Genomic DNA, 24,118 nt, shown 5'->3' with positions numbered 1-24,118 from the left:
AATAGCGCCCCTCACCCTGAACCCGAACGGAACTAAATCCTTCACCCAGCACCTGCGAAGACAAGATATGGTAGTTTTCGAAAAATATGAGTAAATGGTGCTTGAAGGTGTAACACTACTGTTCTCCGGTAATAATACAGAAGGGCAAATATTTATATTTATCTTCCCGGTGTATCTAATGGTTTGGACCCCGATAGCTGTCTAATAACAAAAAGTGATTGAAGTGATGCCGTGGAATGTTATTGCGCGGTGCCGAGTTCCTCTGAGCGGATGCGGTAAGATTTGACATTCCTACATTATTTAATATTTTATCACTATTAATATTGGTAATATTGCCATTGGCCTTTGGGCAAATGTGGCCAGAGGAAATTAATGAAACTCTCGAAGCGTCTGGTCTGATGTTATCTGTGAATAGCCATTTAATTGGGCGAGGGATTTATCGGGACTCTGCCAATGGCCCCTCAGCTAAGAGGCGATGTCGCAATAGCGCGCGGAGTTTACAGCAAGTCCCGCCGGCCCAAGGCACAACAAGCAAACCCACCGCCTAAAGAATCGAGGGTACACCGCGTACACAAAAGGTGGCCCATCACCAGATAATGACGGTGTATTCCAACTAGACATATCTGAATTACAGGAGACAACAGGGACGGCAGATGCTGGAATCTTGAGAAAAACACAAAGTGCTGGAGGAACTCAGCGGGCAAGGCAATGTCTATGGAGGGAGATGACCAGACGGGGTCCTTCTTTAGACGGGTTGGAGTGAGGGAAGGGGGGCAGATGAAGATGGAAAGGTGGGTGAGACCAAAGCCCGACAATTGCAGACGCTGGAAATCTGAAATATAAACGGAAATTGCTGTAAACACAGTCGATCCGGCATCTGGGGAGAAAGACACATTGAGTTGACGTTTCAAGTCGAAGCTCTTTCATCAGCCCGGTGCCGACGAACTGACATCGCCGTTATTGTCTCAGATTTTCTGTTTTTCTTCCTGAAGGATCAGGCACATGTTGACAGTCTAGTCAATGAGAATATTAACATATCCTTGTCAAATCCACCTTCAAACTAACATGGAAAGTACATGTACTTGAAGATGGAACTAAGTAGGACCAATGTACATCCGATCGGTACATTCTTTGTGTATGGCGATTGTATTTGCCATCAATAGGTACAATTACAGATTTCAACTCCACGAAAACGAGACCATGCCTTAATTAAATGGAAATGATTCAGACGGATATTTGGCCCTAATTTCACACGATTATTACGGCATGTCTACTGGGCCGGCGGGGCTGCTGAAATACTTAGTAATTACTTGAGTAAATATGTTTAAACCGAGTAAGAGTAGGAGTCTGTAATAAAATATTAAATTAAGGAACTCAAGACGTTAATTTATTGGAAAAACGGAGGAAAGTGACAGAAACAGTAAAACTGGTGACGAGTTCGGTCCACGCGTTAATGCATACTAACTAAATATTACGTTTCGATTTATTAAATTATGCAGGATCAGGACAATGTGAAGCAGGTTATTTTTCTCAACGATGCAGAAATGCACTTTTATGGTGTGTATCACAGATAATGTGACCGCACGTGACATGTAAACCTTGTAACAAATTGCTCTTGCCGTTCCGTGGAAAGATGAATATAATATTCAAGAGTAAATGACCTGAGGAGTCGGTTGCTCTTTCAATCCCACTGTTGAACATACATTCCTAAGTCATTAGCGGTTTATAATCAAATTCTTTCCTCCTGCAACCCCTCCACTAATAGAGTTATTTGCTTTACTCACTCCCTCCTGTCCACGTCACGGAGGTTCAGATAAAGATCGGTGGACAGGTTGTTTGGCTTCTCTTGCTAGTTTTACTCGGAACGTATTCCAAACCGGATCTAGGACAAATGGACTTTGCATAATTCTAAGTATGGGATGCATTAATGAAACGGAGAGGATCTTGCAAGAATATCCCAAAATGTGATCACACCTGACTACGAAAAGATTGACTAAATTTTTTAAATTACATTCGATAGTTAGATTAGATAGATATATAGATAGATAGATGGATAGATGGGTAGATGGATAGATAGATAGATAGATGGATAGATAGATAGATAGATAGATAGATAGATAGATAGATAGATAGATAGATAGATAGATAGATAGATAGATAGATAGATAGATAGATAGATGGGCGGAAGGACAGACAGACAGACAGACAGACAGACAGACAGACAGACAGACAGACAGACAGACAGACAGACAGACAGACAGACAGACAGACAGACAGAGAAAATGATGAGTCCTTGATTTATAACTGATAGATACGCAGGTACATTAGGTTCCTATATTATTGATAGGTTGAGAGGAAGAGATAAATAAATGGTTGGGCAGGTAAATAGACAGATACATGGACAGACAGACAGACAGATAGACAGACAGACAGACAGACAGACAGACAGACAGACAGACAGACAGACAGACAGACAGACAGGTGGATATAAAGGTTGCGATAACATTTGCAACTGTAGATATTTCTCCTTTCGCGAAGCTGCAAAAGTCTAGCATCATCACTGTCATATATGTTTCAGAGTGCCACGGGATGTTCTGTTGTAGGTGGAATCAGTTGGTAACAATATTCCACTGCTCGCTGTTTTTGGTTCCATTCACCTTTTGCCATTACGCTAAAATAGCGAATAAAGAGAAACCTTCCTGAACTCACATGGCCGTTAGCGATTACATACTCTTCCGCCTCACACCGCTCGCTTGGTCCCTCTGGTTTCGATGTTTCCTTCCATTTGGTGTTCTGTTTATGTGTGGTCGCCCTTCGGATAGCAATGGCTTTTCATTATTTTGTTCTCATCAGTTTACTAAAGGCAGCGACGGATTGTGTTGGAGACACTGGATCTGTGTGAACCTGCAGGAGAATCTTGAATTCCTCCGAAGCCAGAGTGGTGATGGTTGGAAGACACAAACTACCCCTAAAGCCAGGCAGCACCTGTGTAGGGAATGGACAGGTGACGTTTCGGCCGGATCCCTTTTTAGACTCCATTTCCTCCATAGATGCTGTCCGGCCCGATGAGTTCCTCCAGTACTTTGTGTGTTGCTCAAGATTCCTGCATCTGCAATTCCAAAGCTAAACCACATTGCGCACCGCAATGTGACCGTCAGCTGGAAACTTCAATTCAATAGAATAAAACAACATTAGTTGTCAATGATTAGAAATATTTATTACTGGATCCTCCTCGATGCAAGACAAATAACGTGGACCGCTCGGTGAATCTGAGATTCCAAACCCAGGTGAACACTAAAGTGTGAACTCGGGCAGGTAGCTCCTGTTGTCTAGTCTACCGCGCAGATCGCGCCAGTTCCAGTTTGCAATGGCTTACTCGTCCACCCCCCCCCCCCCCCCCCCCCCCCCCTTATTGTTTAGAGGTTTTGTCCCTATCAATATATATTCCATCAGCACTCAATAACCTGGTAATCTTGCCCTTAAATTAGCTGATGTGCAGGAGTGTTTCCCTCCAGCCCGAGTACTGTAAACTGTAAACATGTCCGGGCCATCGCAAGGGCCGGACATGTATATCCCGAAGGTCAGTGCAGAGCCGCATTTAATATCTTCGATATCACCTATTACCTGACCCGAAACATTCACAATAGATATTCCCTTTTGAAAACCTTGGCTCTCCGAAGCGCATCATAGCCGGTTCATTGTTACAGCGGCCCGCGGAATCTAAATATCGTTAGTATTCTATCAGATGTGTCTGGTACATTTCAAAGCTATGTTTAAGGATTCAGGGAGCGTCAGTGTTTCCACATTGTGTGGATGGAGTGGGGAACGCGCAAAGAAATGATTGAAAGGATGGAAATAATCCGAGAGTGGATTTCAAACTAAAAAAAACTGTACGTTTGATAAGGATGGAGAACAGAGACGGGGAGGAGAGAGCACAGGAAATTACGGGGAAGACTGGCGAAACGGGACGGAGTGAGTTGAGCAATGCAGAGAGGTCGGGCACACAGAGAGGCAATGGGGGGAGGGGGGGGGGGGGGACACGGCGAAAACACGGGTGAGAGGGAATGACAGTGAAACAGGAGTCAGAAGATAGGAACTCGGGAGATAATCGGGTAGAGAAGGAGAAAACTGTTTCACTGGTGTAATTTTCTTTCCACTTGGATGGGACACTGCCAGTTCTGCTCATTCAAGATGCAGACACTGAGACCAGAGTAATGTGATTTGCCGTCGCCGCCTTCCCAGTACACCGGGGGAAGGCAGCTGAATCGCCGCGTTTGCATTGATGGTCGACACGTGTCATCGGAAAATTATGAAGGAGTTTGACAGGTCTTAAACTGCCTGGCGCCACGACCCATCGTCTCTGCTAAAAATAGGCAGAGATGAGGTGGGGTGGGGGGGGAGGGGAGGGGGGGATGGGGGGGGGGGGGGGGGGGTCTGAATGGGAGGCAGGAAGGAGTGGAGGGAGATGAAGGGAGGGAGTGAGACAGATAACGTAGAATTGAAGTTTAACGGTACCTTTAGATATTCTGAGAGGAGGCGGGGGCTTTAAAATAGTGGCGATCGACATTAACATTATGAGGGTCAATGGCGTAAAGATTAAGCTACCGAGAACGAGATTTCACCCTTAAAAAGCGCATGACTATGGAAAAGAAGAGAGGTGATTGTTAAACGATTAAAGGATATAGCAAATAAAATATAATTTACAAGAAACTATATTGTTCTTTCCTAAAGTGAACCGCGACCATCCAAAAGAATAAATCGGTTGATATTGAAGGTGACTTCTCGTGTTTTGGTTACTAGTTAAGGAGTCACCTCTCACACTTGATGTGCACAAACGCACACTCGTCTATGCACACACAGAAACACATTCACAGTTGCATAGTGTGCACCGTTTATACAACACCCCACATCTAACCACTTGTGTTCATAAACAGGCAAAACAAAGATTCACACGCAGTCATACAAGAACAAGTTCACAGAAAACAAATTCAATTCCCTGCGCTTGCATTCAGGTTTTTATATATACAGCCACAACTACAATTCGCAAGTCATGCACTATTTAAGCCTCCCAATTTGGATATCAGTTGATAATTTAAACCGTGGTGGTACAGAGCAGAGGTAATTCAATGAGAGACAGTTGAACTTCTGAAATGCTTTCATGAGATGAAATTCTTTCACAACTCCCGTCCTTTTTTGAAGATTTAAACTCCCATTTAAAGTATTTTATAAATGTTGGCTTATTGCTAAATAAACTTGGAACACGAGTCTGCATTTCAACAATGCCGCTGCTCTTATTTGATTATTATACAAACAATTGAAAGTGGCTAACTTTGTAACTAACTTTTGAATTATTAGGCGCTGGTAAAAAAAAAAGATCTATTTTCACCGGGATTCGGCAAAATTGTGTCCTATGGGGGAAAATAAAAACGGAAAAGGCACATCACTCCTGCCAGGTGAACATGTGGACAGTAGCCAGAGTAACCTGCAAATGGCGCGGAACTATCATCAGACTGGCTCCTATTGTAAATGGAAATATAACCTAATAATGAATAAGAACTGGCATATATCCACAATATGTACACACTTGTTGGTTATTGCGGCATATTAAACTGACTCATTTAGAATGTTAACTGGTCATTTGCGTTATTCCATCGAACTGAAAGCGGTACAGTTCTGCAACGAGTTCACTTCTTCAGTGCAAATAATTAGAAAGAATAGACGAAGGAAATAGAAGACAAACTCGGTGGTACCCATTTGGGTTAAAAACTGTATTTCACAAATAATGCTCATGTCATTGATTACATATGCTCAGTGAAATCTTCACAAACAGGTATAATCTATAAATCTGTTTCACTTTAAGCACAGGATTTTAAAACATGATCACTTGTTATTTATATATCGTAAATTATATATTGCATAGTACAATATTCATATTGAAAATAACCATTTTGTGAGTAAAAACCTCATATATAAAAGTTAAAGCCTATGCTGTACATAGTACATACAGGTTGAACTTGCAAGGGACATTACATAATGCTCCCAGAACATGCAGTTTAATGCAACCACAGTAATCAAGGGGTGACCCCGAAAGAGTGCGGTTGACCCTAGGATCACGTAAGTGATGAACAACTCGGTAGACCTGGTTGGACGTGTTGTCTCAAACTGCCACCGGCCACAGGGATTAAACGTTGTAAACCTGGTGCTCGAATCTCCTTGTGCTAGCACATAAGGTCACGCAAAGCTGGCGGCTTATTGAGAACGGCAATCGGCCGCCATCGTCAACTTCACTCGGCCGCTACTTGGAGCCTGTCCGATTCCCGACATCAGACCTCTGCGTTTATCCCTTAACAAAATAACAAAAGTGCACATTAAAATGCACATTAATTGGTTAACGGCGTTTCATGGTTTAACTTTGAAACGTTTTACGTCACTTACAATACAATTCTGTATTAAAATTGCAATCAGAAGTTGCCTCAGTAGAATGGTGCTTGTGAATAATTCTAATGAATGGAATTAAACGTAGATTTATGCTCTGCAATACCTCCCGAGTTGACAATTTACTGGTTAATGGAATATCTACGAACAAAGCCTCTCCAAACGATGGGCATTCATATCTCAGAGAAATAGTGCATTTAATTGCAGTTCTGTCCACTGTCCATCAATAACATTAGCGCCAATTGAGGCAAGGTTCATCTTGCGATCTTTCATAGCTCCATGTTATCAACTTTTTTTTGTTTGTTTTTCACATACACACACACACACACACACACACACACACACACACACACACACACACACACACACACACACACACACACACACACACACACACACACACACACACACACACACACACACACACACACACACACACTCTCTCTCTCTTTCTGAAGCCTCTGTAGCAGCGTTGGTTATGTGAGTCTGAGACAGAATTTTACTGTATTCTGTGTGAAGGGTATGGCTGTGTGATAACCATTCTGCACCGGGAACTACAAGTACCGAGCTCTCCGTCGTGCTATCTGGCCAGACCCCACACACTGGGATCAATTTTAGGTGAGAGTGTAATTGCCTTGAATAAAAACGCCTCGCAAAGGGGACCTGTCCTCCCTGCTAACTGATTGGTAAATTATTGTTGGTGGATGAGATGTGGTGAGGGCTTACTTTATACACTGGTTAGGAACTTCACGGAATAGGGTCAGTGATGACTATATTGTACCTGAATATTTGTGCTTAATGTTTAGCTTTCAAACAGTGGCGTGAATAATAAGTAGCTTTAAGACAATGAATGGAAGCTGTTGTCTTATTTTTTGCTAGCAGTTGAATATTTTGTGGCGCCAGTAACATTATCAGGCAACAGATACAGAGATCGAAGACAAAGGTATACTGCACCTTGTTCGATAGAGACACAGGTTATTATCTCTCCCTCTCTGACTGGGTTCAGATAAATGCTATCCGCGCTGATCAATTGCAGCAGTCTCCTTAATATACACAATATCTAATTCTAAATACGGATAACTAAGTCTTCAACAGATTATATATGTTTCCACCTCAGAAAACGGTGGTAGTACTCGGGCAATAACGCAGCTTTGCTGAAACCAGCCTGGGATAAAACAAATCTTTTTTAACGCTATTACCCTCGTTGTTCAGGTACCTGACTTTTGTCGGGGGTGTTGGGGAAAAATTATCCTGCATATGGAACATTAAACTAATGAGTTCACAGGAAAACCGTACAGTGTGAAACGTTTGTGGCCAGGGTACAGTTACTGGGTTTATATATATATATATATATATATATGTATATATATATTCACCGTTTCAATGCAGATCACTCGTCTGGCGAATTGCAGACACTCATATTTTCCAATTGTAAAATGTACTTGTGTGGATCTTGTAAAATTAAAATGGTTAATGATATTGTACTATTCTGTTAACTAAATTGTTAGATAACCTGAGCGTGTTTCACCCGCCACTGATCCGATCAGTACATTCTCCGTCCTATCCCATCTTAGACTTGGAGCTGCAAAATAAGTGCCAGGAGATAGGGGGGAAATGTGACATCTCACCTCCCGCGAGTAATTCCTAAACGCACAGATCCCTACACGGACAGATTATATTTATATTTTAAATCTCATTTATTCTCTCCCAGAAACCGGCAGAACACCGTGAGCTTTGATTTCCATTTTTTTTTCCAGCAGTGCTTATTGGAGGGAGGGGGGTTGGGGGGAATGGGGAGAGGAGGGGCGCTGATAACATTTCTTTGGTTAATGCGAAGTGACAGGGGACGGTGCTCATTGTTAGACGTCAGCAGACTGGCGCCAAGCGCTCTCGACATGCCGTGTCCGACTTAATCGGAGGAGATGGTTTCGAGGAACCTTTTATTCCCGTTCTGAGAATCTGCTTTGCCCCTCAAAACCAGCTTCTCCCTTTCCCATTTTCACATTTGGGTTTTTTAGAGGGTTAGGATCTGTTTTATAATCATAGACGCCAAGCGTCTTCCAAACGCATCATCCTGAAACATTCACAATTACAATCGAGTGCGGTTCTCTCTATCGGCCCCCATCCCCCCACCGTTTAAAACTGCCGGTGATAGTTAGGGTATAAGCGTTGGGATTCAGTGCAGAGTGCCGCGTTCTGCGGACTCGTCTCGCTTGGCTTTTCCCACGATTCACAACGCGCTGAAGCGTTTGGACAACTCGCTGGCTGTAAAATTAAAAAGGCCAATGTCCGTATTTTAGATGCCAAATCTGGTTCAGTGGCGAAGGAAAACAACATAACTCCAACAGAAAAGGCGATTACTCCCCCCCCCCCCCCCCCCTCAGTGAAAAAAATAACCCTTGCCGGCCTGCTTTGCAATTTAAGGTCGCGATTTATTTCCCAATAACTTGATTTCAAATCTTAATTACGCCATCTGGTGGGACCCACCGCCATAAAGTTGACTGTTTTTCCTGGTGAGTTTAGCAGCACATGAGGTTGTAACTGAGGGGAATCGAGATAAATGTGTTTGACCTCACAAACTTTGGACAGAAAAGGTAGACTTTGGAAAATTTAAACGACTCCAGCTTTAGCCGTTACAAATTGGTCAAAGCTTACGTTTGTGAATTTCTTTTTAACTCCGTCTCTAAACTGTTTAACCTCTGTGCTCAGAGTCTGGCTGTTTATTTCACTGCAAAGATGAATAATTGTTAATATGTGTTGCAGTATTCCAAACAACATTTCTGAACTGCATTGAGCCCATTTTTTTTTGTTTTTACCCAACTTATGCAAGTACACACCGCCAACGCAATTATATAAACACAGCAACACTTGCTTCAACTTATTGATAACGCAGTTCAAGGAAAGTATATCGGTTCTGGAGTAACAAACAAATCAGGAAATGTCAACTCTATCCCGTTCGAGTCAGACGATTTTAGTTTTTTTTATATAAATCCACAATCTTTTTATCATTACCTGCGGGTTTTTTTGGCGATTTTTAGCGGCTCTAGCTGTTTGTATGTGCCGTGGAGTCTGGGTGCCGGCCGGGCACTCTCAATCCGGGAAGCGGGAAGGATGGAGAACGGCTGGGGGAGGGAAATAGACGGTGTGTGTGTGTGTGTGTGTGTTGGCGGGGGGGGGGGGGGGGGGGGGGGGGGGGTATCATTCTTTTCTGTCATTGGTTAATATTTAATTTTGTTGACATGTTATCATAGAGCGATCTCAGTGATGGTTACTGTACGTTGGAACTTCCGACACCTTTTCTCCCACCCCTCCCCTCTCCTAACTCATCCATCCTGATTTTAGTTGTCAAAACCCCGCCTATCCAGGCACACAATTGGTCAGGACGCGTAAAATCACCAATCAACTGGGCGGTTCATTAGCAGGACGGAGTCGAAAGCGGACCATTGTTGGAAGGACCTGTGTGTGTGTGTGTTATGTGTGTGTGTTTTGTGTGTGTGTGCGTGTGTGTGAGAGAGAGAGAGGGTGAGTGAGAGAGAAGAGAGAGAGAGAGAGAGAGAGAGAGAGAGAGAGAGACTGACGATCGAAACTGCTTTCTTCCAGAAGATGGTGTAAAGAAGACGCGACAAGGCTACTCTTCCAACAGAAAGCTTCCTATTTCTCCCGGATGCACCCATGAGAGAACCAGTTTTAGCGGCGACCACTATGGCTTATCATCCGTTCCACGCTCACCGAGCCGCGGATTTCCCCATGAGCGCATTTCTGACGGCACAACCTTCCTTCTTCCCCGCCCTAGCGCTGCCACCGAGCGGCGCGGCTGCTCTCTCGCTACCCGGAGCTCTGGGGAAACCTTTGACGGAATCAAGCATGGCCGAGGCCGGGATTCACGTTTCCGCTCTCGGACATCAGTCAACACACCTGCGGCCCCTCAAGAGCCTGGAACCGGAGGACGAGGTCGAAGACGATCCGAAAGTGAACCTGGAAGCGAAGGATCTTTGGGACCAGTTTCACAAAGTGGGCACCGAAATGGTCATCACGAAGTCTGGGAGGTACGGTTCTGCTCGTGACCAATTCCACTTAAGCTGTGGTTCTTCCAATCGTATTATTTATTTAACTTTTTCTGATCGTTTGTAGCTCATTTTGTTTTTATTTAAATCAAAACTACAATTAAAAATCAGTCATCTGTTAAATTAATTCTCGTGAATTTGCGAAGTCCTTCGGAGAAGCCAGTTGTCAGTTTGCCAAAGGCGCAATCGGATTTGCCAGTGAAATCTGAGCGTTTTAATGTCCAGTCCCCTATTAAAGAGCTAAACGGCAACTGCTAAAGGTTGTGCTTTCTGCTCCGCACACTCACTCGTGCTTCTGTATCTTAGTTCCACATAAAATGAACGCTCCGGGTATTTTGATCTTTTTCCGTCGCTTTGCAATCAAGCCGTTGAAATTAAAATTATCCACGGCTATGTTTATACTGGAAAGCGAGCACCTCCCGAGGAGATTCCCTCGACTAAAAACACGTAATCATAATCTAGTACAAAATGCCGACCCGGGAAGAATCCTATATAGTCACTAGCTATCCCGAGCGCAGTTTGAACCACTGCAGAAGTTGTGAGATCGAGGCATAAGTCTGTTGCTAATAATAACCTCTGATCGTAATCGGCCGACTGTACTGTTGAAGCTCGGGGTAAAGACAGCGGGGAAGACTGCGGGCAAACGCGATGCGATTTCACTTTTGAAAATGGCCAAACTTTGCAACGGGTTCCCCAAAAATCCTCCAGCCACACGCTGCAAGAATGCTCCGCGCTCTTCGCAGACAATACACGGGCAGCTGAGAAGTTGCCGGTTGCTTTAAACGCGATGGGTGTTACTTAGGCATGGATGAACTATGTAGACTTATCCCAGTTACAACTTTAGTTTTGATCGAATGTCAAAACATAAAGTGGAACAGTTCACAAATTAAAAAGGTTGTAGGAGATAAACAAAGAGTGATGAACTCATATTATTTTACAGTTGTGGAGTGTGTTATGTTTGAATGTGCGCTCCTTTTATGCTGGACTGTGTTGTTTTATCTACTTGGATGCCTGCATGTTACATTAAATGTGCTGCTTCATCTGTTTAATTCAGGAGAATGTTTCCACCGTTCAAAGTGCGAGTCAACGGTCTGGATAAAAAGGCAAAATACATTTTATTGATGGACATTGTAGCAGCCGATGACTGTCGTTACAAATTTCACAATTCGCGTTGGATGGTGGCGGGGAAAGCCGACCCCGAGATGCCAAAAAGGATGTACATTCACCCAGACAGTCCGGCAACGGGCGAACAATGGATGGCCAAAGCTGTCACTTTTCACAAACTAAAACTCACCAACAACATATCTGATAAGCATGGATTCGTAAGTGTTGCTGTAGGTCAACTTATATATTTTCCATTTTTACTCTCACTGTAAGTAATTTTACATGTAAGTGTTTCTACCGAGGTAACTAAACACAAACTGGACTACTATCTGTTCGCATCTCTATGCTAGTGTGCCTCAATCTCCCCAACATATGTGGCTGTGTGTACATCACTGATGGTCCCCGACCCGGCCGCATTTCCCTACTAGAGTCAAACTTCAAATATAAATTTTCATATTCCAGACGGACGGAGGAAAAAAAATCCCCCCCCCCCCCCCCCCACCCCCCTGCTCCCCCCCAGTTTCAACATCCCAATAAATAAAATGAGTTCAGGGCTTCGGAAGTCCAAGGCCAATGTAATCCTTAATCGCTGGAGCGGCACGGCCACTGTAATGTTTCCATGAAAGATTGTTACAATTTCATTATTAGAATGTCACACAAAAGCTCTTATTAAAATTTAGTTTTTTAACCTCCTGGACAAATCGTTTGAGGGCAATTTTAAATACAGGTCAGAATAAACCATGGGTGTTTAGTGCTGGGGGGGAGGGGAAGGGGGGGGGGGGGGGGGGGGGGGGGGGGGGGGGATTAGAACGAGCCTGCAGCTTGTTATGGGAAACGAACACCATTTGAAACAATGCACTAAAGCTGTCATATTTGTTAATTCTCCGCTGCCTCCTGATTCAGAATAAATTTCGGCACAATTCCATGCTAGTGTTTGGGAGGAATCAGAATCTGCTCCAGTGACTGTTTAGGGCCTTATAATTGCGGCTTCAAACATTATTGTTTGTCGCCTTTGTGTTGTTTTTTTCTTGCTGTACACTAACTCGGGGCCAGGCTGAAGTGTATTAAGGATATCAGTTGTGAAAAGCAGGTCAGTCTTCGTGGCGTCAGGGAAGAGAGAGAGAAAGAGAGAGCGAGAGAGAGATTGGAGTGCAGTTTAAGTAGAAGCCTACACAGAAAGGACGATCTGTTATCTCCAGCCAGCGAGTCTCATAATGATCATTCCAATGATGCTTTCGAGGCGGACGATGGCCAATAGAAAACAAGTTGTGACCATTTATTTGCGCGGGCAATGAGTGTTGTTAATGCAGTGCCTGGGAAACTTGATTGCAGGTTGTAGGAACGACACTGGAGGTAAAAAAAAATAGCAGCCATTATGCTGCAGCCAGCGCCCCGAAGCAAAGAGCATTCGACCTAGATCTGTAAGCGTGAAAAAACCCGCCGCTTGCTTTTACCAATAATGTGCCGCGCTGGAAAATTAAAGAGGAAATCGAGAGCCGGGGTTTCAGTCAGAATGCAGATTGCACACCCACAGAAAGATAAGCAAACACATGTCAAATATTGATCTGACTGTACACAGTCCTCTCTGCGATTCTGTTGCAAGCGCCATTGATATTATTAATAAATAATAGGAAATAATATTCATTGTTTTAAAAGGTAATTCTTGGCTGAAGATTCTTGACTAACCGTAAAGGAATTATATGTTGGAACAGTTCAGAGGGATTTTTGGGAAATCAAAGACTGACGAGTTTGTCTCACGGATCCGAGCTTCAGTGGAGGAGCTACTTAGTTGACTGGCTCGCCTGAACGTGATAGCATTATAACATTTTATATTATATATACGCAGGACAGTTCAAATAACACATCCCAGCCCAGACACAATGTCAGGGTATATTTTATGTCAGAGACAACGGCGTGGTTTCGCTTTCAAAGCATGCCAGGATTATTATTTATGTATATATTAATATTAAATGGATTTTTGTTTTGCCATGTATTTTGCAAACATTTTGAAACTGCTGCCGCTCTTTGTCGTATTCTCTTAAGAAAAATAATAATCTCACCAAAATATGATGGAGATTGGGGTAAAATAGACTGGGGATAATTCGGGGGGGGGGGGGGGGGCGAAGCGGTGTATTGCTACTTGTTTTCGGTAAGATTTTATAAGGAAATCGGTAACCTCAATATGAGATGTTTGCCATGGGATAGAAAAATAAATCATAGTTTTTATAGTCCCACTTTGGAATGGTTTATTTTAATGCCCCCTTAATAAGAAATAAAGACCAATGTATTTCCAGCCAATGTTATGTGATGCAGTTTGGGGGTTGTAAGGCACGATTTAAAATAAAAACATTATACGTGAGCTTGATAGCTTGTAGGGCAAATTATACCCGTCTCTCGGGTATTGGCGCACCTTCTCCGAAGAAGAGAAGTTTTGGGTTTCTGTTCTTATGGACACAAGGGAGAAGAATGCACCTTCCCCCCTGTCCCGCTTCTCGTTATGTGGGGAGGATATCGGAAGAAACGGTCGGGTTCAGCGGCTCCATTTAGTCGCGCGTGTTCCCTTCCGTGGAATTAACTCAAATGTTCTTTCTGTCGCTTTCTCAGACAATCCTGAATTCTATGCACAAATACCAGCCCAGATTCCACGTGGTCCGCGCGAACGATATTCTCAAACTGCCCTACAGCACTTTCCGTACTTATGTGTTCCCAGAAACGGAGTTCATTGCGGTCACTGCCTATCAAAACGATAAGGTGAGTCCGGCACGCTTCTGTCGTGCCACCTGGGCCCGCCACTGGGAGCCGGTTGGATATTATCGTGCAGGTAATAGAGCGTGGGCCGGCGATACATTTGCTCGGGTGGTTACATTGTCCCCCCCCATTTAAAATATTTGCACTTTTCCCTCTCCCTATAGCTCAACCAAAGTCAGAGACACTATTGAACAAATGCGTGTTTGTTTTTAAATTCATGCATCAACTAGTTGGGCATTTTCTTGTAACGTTTGATGCTTCTGCTGAAGGAAAGCTGTTTGATAGCGACTTGAGATTCGTTGTAAATATATCCAAGAAGCAGACAAACTGCTGATAAACTTCTAGTTTAAACGGCACTCAAAGTTAGTCAAATAATGAAACCCGTTGCATACAATACAAATAAAGTTTATTGGATAGCTTCATGCAAGGACACACGAAAATATTGACGGACAACATTCACTTTAATAAGGTTAGCTTGTTTGAATGTTGAAAAGAAGTGTTTCCCTATAGACATCGCGGGGAACTGTACGAAATCCCGTTGTCTGATTTGTATGAGGAGTTAGTACGATTCAAACGGTCACTGTATCATTCCACATTCACCGTTAACTGTTAAATAGTTCTATGCAGATTGGAGCAGTTTTCTGTCGAGGTGCGAGGTTGTGGATTACACCTGCGACTATTTTGCATCCAAATGTACACGGCGTTGCCCAGCCCTCACTGTTCGTAATGTTCTCCAAAAGCCATCCGCCGTTTGGACAGCTGATTCTCCACCAACAACTTATGACGAGAATCGAAATCGATTAAAGTCTACTTATCACTGCAGACTGGCCTGATCGAAGGCGCACGTCGCCTCTGCTCTGTTGATTTTGCCTGATATTAGCAAACTTATTGGGTCTACTATATATCAACATTTCAAGATAAACTTACAGATAAAACCAGAACGATACTATAGCCAGATCTCTCTATCAGTCCATTTCCATTGATATGGTTGCCAACTAAATTACAATAGGAATTCTAATACGCAATGGGGCCAGTTCCAGCGGGCAGTTCTTCAGACATTATAACAAGAGGTATCCTACTTATCCCACTTAGATCTATGATACTTTAGACAATTAATTGTTTATTTTTCACGTTTTCCCCTTTAACAGTATTAGCATATGTTTGCAGTGTGGCTTACTAATAAAAAAAAGTACAGAATAAGTTCAGGAGGCACATATGTCAGCTTGCAGATATCATATACACACGCCATACTCAGTATGAAGCATTCAGAATACAAACGAATAAATAAACTTAAGAAAAACATTGAGCAGTGCTTCCGAACTTCATTGTTGGTGACTATGATTAAATATCTCAGGACCACACATATCAACATGGAATTTACCCAACCTTGCTTTAAGGTTTTAATGTTTAAATTAAGTGGAAATGTTAGAAATGCTGGGCAGGTTAGGCAGCATTTGTGCAGAAGGAAACAGATAAGCTTAGAGATATTGGAACAAATCTCGCATGGACAACAGTTTTATTTTGGTTTGCTTAGGTGGAGTAATGTGGTATATTTTAATCAATCGAACCTTGGGTTGAGTTTGGTAATAGAAGGAAGGATATTTATTGCTCGCCCAAACTGTGCTTTAGAAATGCAGTTGCTACTTAAAGTAGAAATTAAAATAAAATAATTCACTGAAGAAAATGGTAATCAATGTTTTGTAAGGAGCAAGTTTTCACAAGCTGAGTCCGTTAAAAAATTTTTTTGATATCGGGATAAAAATTGGTCAGATCATCAGAAGATAAAATGGTGCAATCGATTTTTTTTTTTGGAATAGGATCAATGGATGTCTCCAGAGCAGTTTGATATCCATTCAGTAATGTCCACACAAAAAAATATTGCTATTGACTTGCCAAATTTTAATTACATTAATTGTCTTTTTTTCCTAATTCAACAGATAACGCAGCTGAAGATTGATAACAATCCCTTTGCGAAAGGATTCAGAGACACCGGCAACGGGCGAAGAGAAAAAAGGTAGAAAGATGGATGGATGGGAGCTGATTGGCTGTGCTGTAACAATTTATCTGGAGCATTGGAGATCAGGCGGCAGAGAGAAAGTTCTCGTTCATCCCCTCCTCCCCCCTCCCCCCCTCCCCGTAATGGATTTAACCCTGATCAGTCTATCCGCCTGGAGTCGGTGGAAGGGTGCCTGTTTACTCGCAAGCTGTCCCCGGGCACCTCCTGGCGGTCATTAACAGAATGGCAACACTGAATAACAGGGTTTGGTTGAAAGAGGTGGGACCCACGCCAACATATGCTTTAAGAAATATATATATGAATATATTTAGCCTCTGCTCTGGAATTTGCGTTTCATTTTCACATAATTTTTAAATATCACTTTTGGAACTAACATTTAAGACCATTGTTGGTCTCATAATAACACAATAGGATTTTTTTTTCTCTCAGGAAGCAACTCTCTCTGCCGTCTTTGCGTGTGTACGAGGATCAGTGCAAAGGTGATCGAGATGGCGGTGATTCTGACGCTTCCTCCAGCGACCAACCTTCGGTCAGGGAGTCCATGCGCTCGCCCTCGGCCCTCGACCCGGTTACTCTACATTTCGGTCAAGCACCCAAAGGTACATTTGTGGGAGGGAGGGAGGGAGGGAGGCAGACAGTGGGGAGGGAGGGGAGAGCAGGACCACTGATCCAATCCAGAGATCAAGGGCGATCGGTTTGTTGACCGCATGGCGTCCTCCGGCTTAACCACGGGGCTGGTGATTTAACCTTTAAATCCCTGTGTCATTATTTGCTCCAGTAAATTCTAATAAACGGTTCAATGGACAGCGGCACACGGGAAATCATCAAGTTAATCATAATGAAGATAACGTTAAATTAGAACATTGCACTGGACTCTGCACAAATTGTATATAAATCATCCAACGGCTGCTAGCCCATAACCCTGGGGGATTTTGGTGCGATGGATTTAGGTGGATTCCATATCCAACTCTGCCACGTTAAATACAATTTTCATATAAATATATCTTTATTTGGCGTTGAGGGACATGAGATCTTGAAATAATGTTCCGCCAAGGAGAATAAGAAATGTAATGGGTCTGGACGATTTAAAAGTGTCCCGCATAAGAGGAAGGGCAGCGATCAGCAGTTATGGGTCGTATTTGTTAGTGGATGTGATTCTCAAAACCCCCTGATGTATGAAATACACAGTGGCGCATTTTATTCATATTGTAACCCAAACGACCCTTCCGCACACAGAATTGGCCAAGAATGGGCTTGTGTCACCGACTGGGATTCGGAAATGTTGATTTCACCTCCGGCTCCGAATCCGGTCTTTGGCAGAATGTTAAATACTTTCCTTCCCTGGCTGTTTATCCTACATTATCAAATAGATATTTCGAAAACCTTCGTCAGCAGGGAAAAATGGGCAACGAAACAGACAAGCATAAACATCGGTAACCCTTAGGGAAATCGATCTCCGGGATTTTGGTTTCAAACCTCGTTTCCCCATGTGCAACTTTTGATTCAACGTTCAGCTGCCTCCACTTTATTCCTGGCACTGGAGGCTTGATGCGCTTGAGATATCAAATTATATGAAGCAGAATATTATTTATTTGTGCAGTTTGTGTAAAATCAGCTTGTACAGACATGGCTGAGTGGGATATTGAAAATCAAAATCAAATTTAATATTTCGAAGAATCTTGCGGGTGAAACTCCTAGATTCTTTTTTTTTTTTTGCGTTCACGTGTGTTTCAAAAAGATTTATAGATTTCATTTCAGAACAGCTCTCCCCACTGGCCGAAATAGAGAGAGCTAACATGGGATAGAAGATAGGAAAAAAGTATGGAACTTGTATGTTTTGTTAAAACGAGAGCGGGTTTAGCCAATAAAGATTACCATGGGGCGTATGGAGAATGGTCAGTTTATTTAGGTGCTTATTTATATTGATATATGATGTATAAAATACATTAAAAAATACTTAAAAATGCCCCAGGTGATTGCCGTATGCAGTGGAATTTCGCGGTTGTCTTGGCTTTTTTTTAAGGTCACGATTTGTCCCATTTATCTCCCGGTTACTTCAGATGACAAGTCAGGTGCGGACAGTGAACCGGAGCTGGAGAAACGTGAGGAGCTTCCGGGGGCATTAAGCTTCAGCCCGCGGGTGGGGGTCTCCCGGACCGGCTCCCCGCCGGCGGGGGAGGCAGTTGCCGACTCCGCTCATCGGCCGAAACAGGCGTCCGTGGCCGAGAAAAGGGAGTCGCTGGAAACTCGCAGGGACAACGACACGTGTTTCAGCCACAGGGCTTCGGAGAAGGAGAAGGAGAAGGAGAAGGAGAAGGGAGAGGGGCGAAGGAAGGAGGAATCCAAGAAAGAGAGCGAATGTTTGAGTAAAGAAACCTATTCTCCGCTGTTAATTCAGACGGATGGAGCTTCTCATCTTAACGCTGCACACATGCAAAGCTTGGCTTTCTCGGGGTTCAATAGTCAGCAGTTCTTTAACCCTTTAAACGTCGGACAGCCTCTCTTTATCCACCCTGGCCAATTTGCTGTCGCCCCGGGAGCTTTCTCGGCCATGGCCACCGGAATGGGACATTTATTGGCGTCGGTGTCAGGAGCCAGCGCCTTGGACAACGCTACACTATCGTCAGCCCAAGCTTCGGCCGCTGCAAACCCGCACTTCCCTTTCCACCTCTCCCAACACGTCTTGGCTTCTCAGGTATGGAGTCTCTTCCTAATGATGGGCGGGCGCGGTAGGTGTTATATTCATCGGGTTGTTTCTCGTAACAAAGGGTTCCCTTTTAAATAGATTTTTATTTTGGGGAAAAAAAAGCGTGGTTGGAGTTTTACGATAACCCTGGATTTTGAAATCAGACTTTGTTTTCAGACCTGACACATGCTCATTTTATTTTTTAATGAAGCGAACCTCCCTTCTCACACCGCCTGGCGCGGTTTTTCTTTCGGGTTGGGAGAGTGATTGGACTGGGTCTGCGCAAAGCGCGGAGTGGAGAGAAACATGTCGATAGACAGGGACGAAAGATAAGCAGGAGCCGAGGGTCTGTGAAACATCATGCCAGGGGAAGAACATTCCTTTAACGAGTTGCAGGAAGAGAGAAATTACCCTGGAGATGGTTTATACTACGGCGTTTATTTTTCCAGTTATAAATGCGATTTTGATTACTTGTAGAAGCTAGTGTCACTGCCGTGGCAAACCACGTCTCGTTAGTCGAAGAAGAACGTTCTCTGCGAATCGCCTTTGACCAATAAAATGAGAGAATATGTTAATGCCAAGCAATGGCTGTGAAGCTAAACCAATGTTTACAATCAGAAGAAAGAGCCAAGATGCAGGTCTTTACTCCCAGTCATACATTTGGGAATTCAGTCCAAACGTTAACACAGAATTCGGCCATTAATTGTTTTACCGAAGCGGCTAATCCGGGTTGAGGAGAATGGGGAATATATTATTGCCATTCTTACTGCCCAACGTTCTCAATAACTAATCATCAATGGTTCATCTAAACAGCCCAGGGGTTGATAGATTGCCAGGTCCTATGGTATGGGTTTTGGTGGGAATTTCAATCAACCTCCTCAATCACAACCCATGTTGTGCCATGCATGTCCACAATGACATGACAGATCTCTTCACCCCCTCTACCATGTTGCTATGCATAACAACCAGAGCAAGTTCTGCTCTCTGCGAGGGTATTTTTTACTAATTTTCCTCCTGACAATGTAGAATCTTAAACATTAAATTAATTCCACTTGTGGAACAGTATTGGAATTATTAGATTATTATATATTATTCACACACTGACATGATGTTTATTTCACGATAATTCACAGAACGTCTATATTGGTGATACAATCGTGTAATAGTCAACTCCATAAATATGTTTTTAAAGTGGGGGACTGATTAACCAAGCCACAGTCTGCTTATTATATGTTTAAAAGTTTCAACAACGTTGATAATCCAGTGCCTGTTGCAATGGCATGTTGAGCTTTGGTTGGTTGGCATTCAAGGCTTTTGACAGTCAGATTGAGTTTTGTTCATTTAAACTGGACCCAGAGGCATATTGGATTCCCGCGTGCCTGGAAGGGGAAAAAAGTGCTTTTTTGGGTCATTTTGTTTGTTTATTCATGTTTACACTCTCAGTAACCTCCCTCCAACCATTTATTTTATTTTCAAACACAATACATATTCAGTCCCGTAATTTAAACGCCGAAATACCATTGCAATTATGAGTTTTATTGTCAATTTTATTAACCCTAGTATTGATATTATCGTGCAAGTTTTGATAGTCTTAAATTAATGTACAATGTGGATAATGTGGGGTTATACATACCAAGACCTGACAGCAGGGATTATTGTTTGAAGAGTCCTACACCTGGGGTAAAGGAAAGGCCAGTTTAGCCTCAGCGAGTCCAGCATCCTTCTATTTCGTCTGTAGTGAGGTGGGAATGAGTGTGCAGTGCAGGTATCCCAGTGTCAGCAATCCCTGCTTGAAATAGTTGGGCTCTGGATTAAATCCAAAACTCAAGTGTACATTCTCCAGAAAACAAATATCCAATATCGTTTCTCTTAACCGTGCCCTTGATCCCATTTTTGGGAACAGCTGAGCGGAAGAGGCCATTCTGCTCTGGAGCTGATGCTATCCTTCAGTGAATGGATCTTTATATCAATCCGATCTAGGCGCCTCCCTCTAGCCTAAAGGCCTTCAGAAAGATAACGTTTCAGGCTTCCAACATCCTTCCCTCCGCTCTCAGCCGATTTTTATTGCTGCAACCCCCCTCATCACATTTGCGCATTAGCCCAGGCCTGGGTTCGTTTTGGATTTGCATCGCGATGCTCACCGCATGACACTCACCAAGTATATTCTCTGTCTCTCTGTTTTACCATGCAGGGGATCCCAATGACCGCATTCGGAGGGCTCTTTCCGTACCCCTACACCTACATGGCCGCTGCCGCCGCAGCCGCCGCGTTGCCCAACAACACCGGAGGGCCGTCCTCCCTCCACCGGCACCCGTTCCTGAGCGGCGGACGACCCCGGCTGCGGTTCAACCCCTACCCCCCCATCCCGGTGACAATCCCAGCCAGCACCAACCTCCTCACCACCGCCATGCCCTCAGCCCTGGGTGGCTCCGACGCCAAATTGTGCAGCCGAGACTCCAGTCCCGTATCCGCCAACCTCGCCTCCGAACTCAACCACAAGAGCAACGGCGGCAGTTTAAGGACTGTGGGTAGCGCGCCCTCTCCGAAACCGTCCGCTAAGGACACCATCAACGAACTCCAGAACATCCAGAGATTAGTCAGCGGTCTGGACAGCAACCGAGAGACTTCTCCGGCTCGTGATTCTCCTAAATGAGTCATTGGACGCACCCGAGGACGTCGGCGTTAATAGCATATGCAAAAGAAAAACAACCCTGTGCAAACACCTTCTGCATCCAACAGTTGGGTCTGGTGGAGTCGAGAGGCATCTGGACTGAAGGAGATGCTATCAGAGTTGGGCAGCGCCACTGAAATACCCACCATTGACTGTGGATTAAAGGAACGACCACTTCGCTATAAGTAACGCATACCAGAAATGTACCTTCACATGAGACAAAAAAAAAGGATCTTCGCTATTTATGTAATTAATTAGTATTTTTTTGTAAATATGCTATGGATGGCAGAATATGCAAAATCGGTATTAATTTATTCACCAGTTGTAAATTTGCGTGTACATACATTAGAGTTTAATTCCGTGCATTTTAATGTTTTTTTGTTTCGTTTTACACACAAACATCACAATATATTGTAAATGAAATATATAGCGTGTGTGCCAGAGAATGGATGAGTTTCTAATTGTGTTTTATCATAGAAGTCTATTCCGTCTGCTTTAGTGGAAACGGTTTTTTAAACGTGCCATCCATTACTTCAATGCTATTCCAGTGTTACCTTGTTAAAGAGAATAACGGCGTTCTGTACTGTACAATACGACAGATTTAAAGGAATTTAAAATAAATCGAACTCCTGTGCTAGCGGGGTATGTATTAATTGCCGCTTGGCCACCTCAGGTTTGGTGCAACTTCAGGTGTGGTTTTACAATGACCTGGGCTCTCCAATTCGGCTCATGCGAAGCGGCTCAAACAATAAAAAAAATGTATCTGAAACTGTGTTGGTTATTCGGGTATTCTATCAACAATTTAGAAGAATAAGTTCTCTCACAACTTTCAATAAACAATTTGAAGTGAAGATTTCTCTGGTGAGATGAGTGTGTGTGTGTGTGTGTGTACGCGCTCTCAGAATGTGTGCATCTGTTAGCCTGAGTCGTGAGGTCCATGTGGTTGCACTTGGCCCTGTGTTGTCGCTCGTAGTCGGGGTTGAACATAGTGAATTTAAAACTACCAAGGGACCCGCCATATTAAAGGATGACCACAGTGCTTGCAGTAGATGTTGGTAAAGATTTAAAGCACAGATTAGCTGAAGGTAAACATTGGATCAGAGCGCTGTCAATGGGCTGAAACAGAGATGTTCAATATTCGAGCATTATCTCTGCCCCTTTTGTCTCTGTCTCCCGCAAACGATAACAAACAGATCATAAATAATACCTTTAAGTATTTTGTTTTGATAGGCATTCCCTTAGAAATCTATACCTCATTGTCCAATGGAGAAATCCATTGGATTTAAATTTAGACCATATTGTGGGTCTTTTTGTTTGCCTGAAAAGTTGCCGAACGGCAGAGACTCTAGTGGTTTGATCTGTTGGGCTATAATGCAGTCGGATCCCTCCCTAATGTATATATACATTACGGCCTCTTAAAACGCCGAGTATGTACCCTCTGCATCTTAGACATGATTTATGTCGATTTAGCTCTTAACATAAATTATCTATAAACGGAAATGTCTGCTGGGCCTTTTCTTACAGTTTAAACAGGCATCTCTTACACCAATATTCCGCAGCACATCCTTCATCTCTGCCGGGGTTCCGGGCATTTGCTATGGGATTTAGTATCTAGTTTGAGTAATTTAAAATTATTTCAAAAGGACCCGCGTCTCATTCCGAGCTAGCTTTGGAGATGGAAGCTGAAGTTTGATTCTATTATTAAAAATGTTTGGTTCTGATATCGTCTGATTGGACTGAAACATGTCATCATCTAGAATGAAGGAGTGCACAAATAAATTGATGTATGCAGGGGGAAATATTAACATTATAAACCATCTCCTGGAAACCGCAGAATGTTTTAATCTATTATTTGGGTGGTGACAAGTCCTGTTGTGCAGAGTTTGCATTACATATAAGACATCATGGAAAATCCATGCCATGTGAGTATTTTAATAAACAAGGGAGAACAGATTGCAAATAGGAGAATTAAAGTATTCTGCTCTGTTACATTCTTCTCCGGAAGAACGAAATACGAGAACTCGGAGGATTGGTGGTGCTATTGAAACGTTGGAACTCACAAGGTAACAAGTGTATTAACATTGGTTAGAAAAACATGAGTTAGCTGCAATCGTTGACTATCGAAGCACAGCACATGCTCTTGCTCACAACTCGCAAACACGAGTACTTTGATATCGTTGTAGATATAGATTGGAATATCACACGGGCTCCCGCAGCTCGAGAACGGAATAGATAAAACACATGGTTCACACACATCCACCCCCCACACACACACACACACCCCCCACCACACCCCTCCCCCACACACACACACACACACACACACACACACACACACACACACACACACACACACACCCACATACACACACACACACACACACACACACACG

The 24,118-nt window shown here is 43.4% G+C and overlaps 1 protein-coding gene and 1 long non-coding RNA gene across 3 annotated transcripts; one reads left to right on the top strand and one right to left on the bottom strand.

Moving 5' to 3' along the window:
• Nucleotides 1–5,742: 5,742 nt before the first annotated feature.
• LOC129710590 (uncharacterized) lies at nucleotides 5,743–9,589 on the bottom strand. Its single transcript, XR_008725694.1, has 2 exons — nucleotides 9,448–9,589; nucleotides 5,743–6,343 (listed from the first exon to the last, which is right to left on the bottom strand). It is a non-coding gene; the product is annotated as an uncharacterized LOC129710590 (long non-coding RNA).
• A 347-nt stretch (nucleotides 9,590–9,936) lies between these two features.
• Nucleotides 9,937–22,495, top strand: tbx2b (T-box transcription factor 2b). 2 transcript variants are annotated; one of them, XM_055657711.1, is made up of 7 exons: nucleotides 9,937–10,481; nucleotides 11,554–11,821; nucleotides 14,208–14,354; nucleotides 16,289–16,365; nucleotides 16,798–16,967; nucleotides 18,429–19,063; nucleotides 21,246–22,495. In XM_055657711.1, exons 1-7 carry the CDS (start codon nucleotides 10,108–10,110, stop codon nucleotides 21,705–21,707), a joined length of 2,133 nt encoding a protein of 710 aa, XP_055513686.1. In that variant the 5' UTR covers nucleotides 9,937–10,107; the 3' UTR covers nucleotides 21,708–22,495. The 2 variants fall into 2 exon arrangements, with proteins under 2 accessions (XP_055513686.1, XP_055513685.1); XM_055657710.1 differs by having other exon boundaries at nucleotides 9,938–10,481; nucleotides 11,554–11,833.
• Nucleotides 22,496–24,118: the final 1,623 nt, after the last annotated feature.

This window comes from Leucoraja erinacea, chromosome 28, assembly GCF_028641065.1.
Source record: "Leucoraja erinacea ecotype New England chromosome 28, Leri_hhj_1, whole genome shotgun sequence".
NCBI lineage: Eukaryota > Metazoa > Chordata > Chondrichthyes > Rajiformes > Rajidae > Leucoraja > Leucoraja erinaceus.
This window is presented reverse-complemented; position numbering and strand designations above follow the sequence as displayed.